This window comes from Buceros rhinoceros, unplaced genomic scaffold, assembly GCF_000710305.1.
Source record: "Buceros rhinoceros silvestris isolate BGI_N320 unplaced genomic scaffold, ASM71030v1 scaffold32784, whole genome shotgun sequence".
Taxonomy (NCBI): domain Eukaryota; kingdom Metazoa; phylum Chordata; class Aves; order Bucerotiformes; family Bucerotidae; genus Buceros; species Buceros rhinoceros.
In genome coordinates, this window is record NW_010408154.1 from 10,546 (window position 1) to 19,984 (window position 9,439).

Consider the following 9,439-nt stretch of genomic DNA (forward strand, 5'->3'; position numbering starts at 1 on the left):
CAGTGGCTTCCTGGTGTCAGCCCGAGGCACATCCAGCTCCTCTAGCCTCAGAGGAGACCACCGCAGCCCTGACTTCCAGGATTACAACAGTTTGCTCCTCTTACACAAGAGCCACTAGCTTCTCAGATTTCCTGGTGGCAGTGATGAGAAAACGTTAATTTGGCTGCTTTCTGTTGAAAGCATGTGCAATCAGCCTCAAATTCTACTCCCCCACAGTAATCTGGAAGAAACCTGCAAAATTAGATGCTGACTGGCAGGTACAACCAGGATTGCCAAGAGCTTCAACTAAACTTCCAGCTCCCGAGGTGCATCTATTAACCACTACTGGCAGGTCTCCTCCCTAGAGTGGATTTGGTGTACGATACTGATTTCTACTTGACTGATAAAGCTGTGCTCCAATGTGAGTAAATGAAGATTTTCTAAGGTCATTTTCTGGCAAATGCTATGAAGATGTTTGGATGTGTATGCCAAAAGAAAATTTCCAGGGAGATCTTCCTGGTGACCACTCATCCCATGGCCTCCTTTTGCAGACTTACTACAACTCCCAAAGCTTTGTTTCTGCTGCTTTCCAGTAGGTACAGAACCAAGTCACGTCAGTCTGCTTTCTCAAGGTCATGTTCAAAAAAGAAGACTGTACGGATGGTGGAGATGTTATTGATCCCCCAAGAAGGAAACGTACTCAAGTGAACTGGAAGGGACAGTAACAAATACCCATTTGGTTTTAAACAGATTAAATCCATTCAACCGAACACTTAATCCCTTAATAAGGAAGAGTTAAACCAAGTTCAGGGTTGCTCATGCGGAGAAGAGGGCTCTTCTCCATGAACAGTGCTATGATCAAAGGCGTGTCACGTTCCAAGTAAAAGTGTCCGAAAGCATTAGCCTGCCAGAGCCACCCGCCATGCTGCACATGTACCACGCAAAAGCACCGGTACAGAAGCATCACCTACAGTTGTCACTTACTCTCAGTCAATGGAATGGAGATGACGACACCGTTCCCTGTCCCTACCCAGAGGCGGTTGCCAGCGATGAGCAGGGCCGTAATCCGCACGAAAGAGAAGCCCAGCTTTCCAGTGCCTAGTGAGTGGGGATAAGAATTGGAGTCAGTCAGGACTCTGGACAAGGCTGCTAATGATTAGTGATTTCCCTCTGATCTCAGGAAGCAGCAGACCATTTCCCGATAGTCCCCACTGCCTCACCTAGCATCTTGCTGACGTAAGGCTCAATGTCGACATCCTGCAGATGCTGATGGCTGTGTGCATGATAAAGCCTCAGAGTGGAGTCCAGGCGGATAGAAACCCACACGCCGTCTCCAATCCACGCCAGCTGTCGCACCTGACTCTCCCGCCGAGGGTGGGCATCAAAGGACTTCTGAAAAGCCAAACAGGTGGAGCAGTGTGAGTTCACAAAAGGTCTGCAATTATCTACGTGTGTGCTCCATTTTCCTCAACGGAGATCACTTGCTTGGGTTTCAAAGTTCTTGGAGAAAATGTTAATGCCAGCTGACCTCAGAGTTCACTATGGCGTACAGGGAAGTCCTCGCTTGAAATCATGAGCTGTGAAGCAGCTCTGCAGAGATTGTGGTCTTTGCAGACCACTTGAGGAGCAAGGCCTTTTAAAAACCAAACGCTCTCAATGTCCTTGGTAGAAAAGGAAAACACACGATTCCAGTATAAACTCCAAAGATTGAGCTGCCTTGGCACACTGACGTGAGCTCCACAGTCAGCACTTCTCCCTTTCACTGGAATTATTCCAAGCACTGCCAGATGGGTTTGTACCAAACCACTGTACTGAATTCCAACTTAAGTGTCATTTTTCTCTCAGGCAAGTGGGATCGCTGGGGCTTGCTGTCTGCAGTCTTCCTTTGTGCCACAGCCCTACAGATGGAGCAGCCTTAGCCCACGTACGAAGGGGAGCTGTAACACACACAGTGTACATCTGTACAGCAGCCTCACAGACTCACTAGTAAAGGCAAAGAAAGTGCTCGGTTCAGACTCGTCTAGAGGTTCAAGCTCTGCAAAGGGAGGAAGGAACAAATACCCTCCTGGCAGACTGGGTCATACATGACCCCAGTTGATAGTTTGGGTCCTACAGTCAGCAATGACCATACAAAGGATCTGCGTTTCCATACACCGCAGCAGAAAACAGTGGCAAGAATAAATACAACACAAGCATGTGATGTGTACACACACATTTGCTCTCTTACCTCAATCTGCATTGTCTTAGGCTGGATAACGTGAATTTTGTTCTTGTAGCCGCACCAGACTCCATCATACACAACAGCCATGCAGCGGATGGAATGGTGGGTGTGACCGAGGTCCATTAGGTGGTAATTACTGAAATCCCACTGACCATCTACGGTGGAAAAAAAAGCATGGAAAGATGCATCCCCTTCATGACATGTCAGTTTACAATAGAACCATCTACCCCTCCATGTCTATCTGGGTACACAGGCTTAGCTAATATTCAAAAGTTCATTTTGCTTATGTCTGTGAACTTCCCAGAAATCCACAACTCTACTTCAGGCACAGCCTTATACTTACAAAACACAGGCCAACAAAGTTTCATTTCGTAGTGAGGGGGGGTAATTGCATCGGGCTAACTGAAACATCCCTTCAGTGTAATGAAGTGAACAGGCTTCTCTAACCAGTACAACAAAAACAGCAGGGGAGGAACACAAGACAACCTAACAAAACTGTGAAGAAACTTCAAAGGAAATGGACCGGACAGCTCTTGTGGGGAGGCTTCCACATACCACAGACGGACAACGTAATTTCCCTGAAGTGTCAAATCCAGGATGAGAAACCAACCTCTGTTTTCTCATGCTTATTTTCTAACTAACCAGGCAGTACCGTGTCCTTCACAGACAGGCAGCCTCTATGTCATAAAGCTTTATCGTATTTCTGATGGGAACCATTTTTATGTGTCAATGGTAAGGCTCAAACTCGAGACAAAATTTGGATTGTACAAACCCAGCGATCTTTCTGTTTCACCTTGCTGCATAAATTGCTACTCGAGGAATGACTAAGTTCTTAACACGCAAACAGTAGTCACGGTTAGCAAACCCTCATGTGCTTTCAGGTACGAACACAGCTCAAGAACTGCTCAAGCCATACGGAACCAAAACCTACAGCACTGAAGAGGACAAGAAACACAGAATTCAAAAAATATATTGGAAGTGACATGATGAAGGCCCGTCAGATTACTCAGACACCTTCACAACTACAAAAACTGAGCAAGTGCAATGCAAAGACTCCGTCTGTTTGGGATTACCAGACTTGCAGAGAACCCCAGCTCTGCTCCCTGTGTAGGCGGCGATCAAGTCCACTGCTCAGGCAGGGTCCAGCTGCTCTGGGAAGCAGCAGCCCTGTTTGCAATGGCAAAGGCGAGCTGCGTAGGCACAGCCTAAGCTGCATGGGGCTCCCTGTGCAGGGCCTCTTCCAGCTGACCCGTGATGCACAGTAACACCAACATGGCTCATGGGCAGTGAGCTTTCCAAGCGCGCCTCAAACAGCTGCACAGTATATGTATTCCTCGAAGTGTTCACTGACTCCAGGTGTGCCACACAGACCACGGGTTTGTTCAGGAAAGCTCAGGAAATGGCGTTACAGTGCCCCTTAGATGCTTTAGGAAAAGGACTGCACGTGTATAATAGCGAGGAGCTCCACCTGTCTGTTTGCACTCTGGCAAGCCAGCATCTTCCCTTCGCAACCCAGAAGAGCATTTAATCCATTGCCAGACTTCTGGCCCAGTTTGGTTTCCTCTCATTACAGAGACTCTTACCTTCTCCCCGGTGGAATATGGCTAGCGTTCCATCTGCCAGAGCAACAAGGACCCTCCCTTTCACGTGCCTGAAATCACAGGGAAGTAAATGCTTACAAAAGTCTGTAGCGATAAGGGACTAACACATCCTTTCTGGCATCCTCACCCTCCACCCTTATGTTCTCTCTCTAACTCCCATCCAGTTTAGCACTTGCTGGAACATCCTGCCCAGGCCAAGGGTCGTACCTCTTACCTCCGTTGTAGTAAGATCATCCACACAGTTCCTGTGAGGGTAACTCCTCCTTCATACTACAAATCGATTTCAACAAATTCCACTTAATTTACACCACTGTGAAATTCTGCTTTTTTTTCTCCACTTATTTGCTCCTGATAGTGCTAATCTCATTCAGTACCTTAACCACTGAACTGGGCCTGGTCTGCAGATGAGCAGGAAAGTGGCTCAGTACGAGGCCTTCCAGTAACAACCACCTTGGGAGACTTTCCTCACAAACAAGTGCACGTAGAAAAGCAAAGAAAAAGCTGACTGACAAAGAGCAGCTCCCCCCATCTACAGTATTACTTGGGCACTGACCCCGGGGCCTCCAGCATCCCTTGGCATGTACACTTACACCAGGCTCAGGACAGAGTCCTTCAGCTTTATTGAGTGCAGACACTTCTTCCAGTTGGACACAGCCGAGTGCACGTAAAGCCTGTGAGAAAGGACAGATGGAGGAGGATTAGCAGCAAGGCCCCACCCTCAGCCTGACGAGGTGTGACTCTCTTCTTCTGGCAGCAAAGGTGGAAGTCAGGTAAGAAAGCGAGGTTAAATCTCTGTGCCTATGATGAGCAAAGGGCTCAGAACATCAACGAGCAATGAAAACCTGCTACAGAAACAAGAAGTGAACTTAAAGTTGTGCAGACATGAAAAGTGGAGCCCAGAAGATGGAGATGGCAGAGATCTGCCAGCCCACAGGGAACCTACCAGCCATTCTGTGCTCCCAGCCACATGGTGGGGGCAGCGCTGGTACAGGTCCCGGCAGCATCCCCGTTCAACTCCGGGTCTGGCAGTACTGTGCTTGACTCTGGCTTCAGCTGCCCGTTCTCCCTGAAGAGGCAAAGGAACATCATTAGAGGCTTTGGTAGCAGCAACACGCAGAACGCTCGTAGTCTGGCATTCACGAGCAGAGGAGGGCCCCTGTAGACACAAACTGCTTCCCTCCCTTCAGCGCTTTTTACCTGCTTGACTCCTGAGTCTGCGATGCACAAGACTTCCCTTTTTCCCCACCAACACAAAGAGCAAGAACTTCAAATCTGTGGAACTTAACTTAGTTTGAAAGTATTATTATATAAAAATATTTTCTCTGCTAATTTCTAACTTCAACAGAAACAACTTAGAACAACTTGGTCATTTAGGAACAATTTCTATCCAAGACTTCAACCTCACTCCTCAGGCCATCACATCAGACTCATTTGTCTTGAGGATTTTCAGGTGGTGAATATGCTTTCTGCACTATCTTTACAGCACATCAGAGGTACTACTAGAATAAACCAATCACCATTTTTACACATGTATCAGTAAGCTGCTTCAGTAAGAACATGAATTACACATGTGCTTTGGAAGATCTGTCCTAATAGCAGGTCTAAATTCATACTTGAAAAATCAAATATCTGCACTTAAAACAGCTGACACAGTCTGCTGCAGGCTGCACCGTGTTTATTTTAATTTCATTTCTTTCTCTCCCTATCATCCCATCTGTAATACTGTTTAGATACAAAACTGAAAAATGTTGGACACTTTAGAAGACACTCAGACTGGTTCTGGTATCAAAAAGCTCGTGAAAACAGAGCTGGTAAGTGGCACTTTGGCCTCAAACTGCCTACCCGTTCTGCCGTAGAGGTGCCTGGGCAGGGACTGGGTCTGTGAACACGTGCTCCGTGAGGGGCCCAGGCCGCGCCTGGGCAGCCTCTGCCTCGCTTGTACCATTCTCTGGTACTTCCGTGGCTTCTGTTGCCTCCTCAGTAGACTGGGACTGGTTGATCTTCCCATTGCAGACAGCAGCCACCTCACCTAATAGACAAAGAACAGTACAAGGCATTTGAGCTGGTAAGAGCTCTCAATTTTTTCCATTTATGCTTCCTTGCCAAATTCAATCAATCCCTGAACCTGCACCACAGACTGCAGTTCATTTGGTGTTTTCAGCTTGGATGGGGAACAGAGACTGTTTTACAGTGAGGCACAATCTGTGACTAGTAAACGTCAGAAGTTCTCCAGGACTGCCCCCTCTGTGGTACGGAGTCAGCAAGAGCATCATTACGGTTTTCATACAGGCTGAACTGACTTCCTAAGATGACGTGGCTCAGAGGAGAAAGCCGTGAGAACAGAAGCACCTGTAGCAGGGCAAATGTATCAGCTGTCCAGAACACTCTGCTGTACGACGGGGGCAACCAGGCTGCAGGCTGTGGATCACTCAGATAGGAAAGGAGAGCTCTAAAGAGAAACGTACTTTTGGTCTTTCTGTACCACATGAAGAAACTACTTGAGGCCTCGGAAGTAGCTGACTTGGGGCAGGAGGATGCAGCTCGAAGGCCGTAAGCTCATGTGGGACTAGCTACAATTGGACTGCCATTCAGTTTTACGTCCGAAACTCACTCTGTCCTTTGTCCAGCACAGGTGTGTCACCACGCGAGGAACAGTTGCTTCGTGGCACATTGCAGCGGGTTGCACAGCCCACCAGAGTGATTCCTGCCAAGACACCATCTGTTCCAGACGACTCTTCAGGATTTACATCTCCCTCCAGAAAGATCTCGCCTGGAGGATAATCACTCTCACTGGCCGCTGAAGGGCAAAGAACAGATTTTCCCATAAATCTAGCTGTCACCACTCATTTCAGTGTAGCAGTACTCCTGAGGTAAGCATATGCATGGAAGATGCTGACCCTCAGAGTTCACTATCCTGGGGAGGCACCACAGCATCAGTCAACATCATGGCAAATCCCTTCATCCCTAGTATCAACACCAAGGCCAGCTACACAGCCCTCCCAGACCAGGCAAGGCTCGCTCCTGCTGCCAAGAACCATCCTTTACGTGCCAAAGGAACCACTTACAAAATGCTCAGCAGCGAAGGATCACACAGAAAGGTCCTACAAGAAGGCAAGATCTGAATTCTGGTTTTGAGGGACAATTACAGAATGCAGCAGGGTCCAAGGGTTAGTTCTGAGGCGAGGATGCTCCATTTGTCACCCTGCAGTGGAACAGGTGACCCTGTGCAGACCACAGCCAGTGCTTGGGCCTCACTTACCAGGGATGCTGGAGATGCAGAGCACATGAGCATTGCAGACGGTGAACTGGTCCACCACTGTGCCAGGCTGATTGGCATCAATAATGACAACTTTACTTGTTGACAGCGTACTGGTGAGAATCCAAACACGGCTGGATGTGGCGTCCATTTCATGGAGCTCCTTTGCCTTCAGGACAGCGAACACAGCGTCAGATTCAGGGTTCCCCTCACATCACACTGAGCCTCTTAGAGCTTGGCAACTCTGACCAACAATGCTGGCTTCACACAGCCACCTCTCCTGCTGGCTGATGCAAATAAGCCGTGAGGGCTATGCAAATTTTTTCTCGTTGCCGCACCAGTATCTGCAACGCTGGCCCAAGAGCTGGTCTGGCTCCTTAGAGCAAGAAGAGTTTGGCCATAACTTTGGAGATGTCTGACTAATGTGTCACTGAACACTCACTTCAGACAGCACACCACGCAGCTGAGATGCATCTGCAAATCACAGCTTGGTTCTTGAAATAACCCAAACAAATACAGAGCTGGAATAAATCTCAAAAATGTCAACTTCTGAACCAAATGGACTCATGGCCTCTGCTATGTCTGCGTTCTTTTTAACAAAACTTTGCCTGAATTTAGGGTTTTTTTTTTTATTTACTGTGATGAGGACTCGATAATCATCCTAGAAATCTCATCAAGCATTTAATTAATCCTAATAATACAGAATTTTTTTGAAATTCCAAATGTTTCAAAAACAGCAGTTGGGAAATTTTATCCTGGATGGTTTATCCCAAATGACACAGGAAGTTACCGAAAAAACAGAACACCACAACCCTGTCCCACAAGACAATGCCTCAGAGTACAAGTTAGTGTATTATACAGCACAGGACAAAGGTACTGAGAGAGGGGGCGTGTCACGGACAGAACGAGAGAAAACACCGGAGGGGAAGGAAAAAACCAAAAAAACAATCTATGTTCTTTTCTGACCTTTTTCTTCTCAGGAGATGTATGGTTACTTTTGTTGTTCTCGCCTTCCACTTCCCTATCACAGGTGAGGGGATCGCGTCCAGGATCCAGTTTCTGCCCATTCCCAGATTCCTGCTCCACAGGTCTCCACCCTGCGAGGTTGACTCCAGCTGCACACCACAGCTAGGGAACAGAAAGGGGAATCTTAAACCCAAAATTCCAGAGGCTCCAGGTCGCTGTAAATTCAGGCTCCTTTGCAGAGAACTGGAGACACATGTCCTAACATATTTAGTTGGAAATAACAGATCTTGTTGATTTCTGCTAGAAGACAGTCAGATTCAATGGAAGAAACGTAAAGGTTCTATATAACCTAGCAAAAATCACTGTTTTTTCTTTAACAGATGGGACTATAAGACTTAAAGATAATAAAGTTAATAAATCAAATGTATAACTGGAGACAGTCTTCTGCAATGTCCTCAGTTTTTCTGACTTGGGCTCCAGCAAAGGAAGCAGGACAGGACAGATGTCACCAGCTGGGGTACGATAAGCCTGATTAACTGACACCGACAGTGACCACGTGCCTGAGGATGCACCTTCAGCACACCCTGTTCCCTAATTCCACCCCTCACCCCACTCTTCTGCTGCTCCACACACTCCTTTGCCCCAGAATCAGTGTTTGTCTGATCTTAAAGAGCTATTTACAAAACTAAGACAGCAAAAAAATGAAGTAAAAAAAAAAGGGAAAGGAAAACAATTCTGCAGGTTTAGCTCCCTCCTCTGTGTAACACGTGCGGAGTGACTGGAGCACACTGCATCTATTCTGAAATTGAACTTAGCTAACCTCCGGTGAGCTACTTCCAAAGAGGTTTTAGGACAATGCTGGGAACTGGGCTACAGAAACAAATAATGGGTTTATCCAAAATCATAAAAGAAAAGATGCTGAACAGAGTATTACCCAAAGACAATGCCAATCTTCCAGCAGCAACTAGCAGCGTAAGAATTTTCGTACAACTTAAGACATCTAAAAATCAGCTCTGAATGAAGTTCATGACAAACTGCCTATTTCAGAAGAACTAGTTATAGCAGATAAATGTGCTGTTTGAGCAGCTATTCTCAGCCACAGTTCTACTCAAAATACCTCGGTACTGACAGACACAGCTTCACGGAAGTCTGCTCAACATCATTTTGGCCTGTTATCAGTGAAACCTGGTCAACAGTGGAATCTACATAGAGTGATGAAATGCATTTTTACTTTCACCTGCTCATTTTCATGGTATTTTACATTGTTTTGTTTTTTATGATGCCCTAAGGAGTCTTAGCAAAAGCCTTTTAAGTATAAAATGTTGCTATTACTGTATCAGAAGAGAGAAGCGTAGCACTTGGCAACCAGCATCAGCTGAGAATTACGTCCTTACAGAGAGCGGTACTTTTCCCTAC

At 46.8% G+C, this 9,439-nt stretch overlaps 1 protein-coding gene across 1 annotated transcript in view; it reads right to left on the reverse strand.

The window, feature by feature from the left end:
• The window catches only part of MAPK8IP3 (mitogen-activated protein kinase 8 interacting protein 3), a 36,837-nt gene that overhangs the window by 4,244 nt on the left and 23,154 nt on the right, over window positions 1-9,439 (reverse strand). Inside the window, exons 12-21 of the mRNA XM_010134783.1 lie at window positions 8,024-8,185; window positions 7,061-7,226; window positions 6,413-6,598; window positions 5,644-5,830; window positions 4,745-4,867; window positions 4,392-4,472; window positions 3,784-3,851; window positions 2,207-2,355; window positions 1,200-1,371; window positions 964-1,077 (exon numbers count right to left, since the gene is read on the reverse strand). Coding sequence (XP_010133085.1) covers window positions 964-1,077; window positions 1,200-1,371; window positions 2,207-2,355; window positions 3,784-3,851; window positions 4,392-4,472; window positions 4,745-4,867; window positions 5,644-5,830; window positions 6,413-6,598; window positions 7,061-7,226; window positions 8,024-8,185 — 1,408 coding nt within the window. The remainder of the gene's footprint in view (window positions 1-963; window positions 1,078-1,199; window positions 1,372-2,206; window positions 2,356-3,783; window positions 3,852-4,391; window positions 4,473-4,744; window positions 4,868-5,643; window positions 5,831-6,412; window positions 6,599-7,060; window positions 7,227-8,023; window positions 8,186-9,439) is intronic.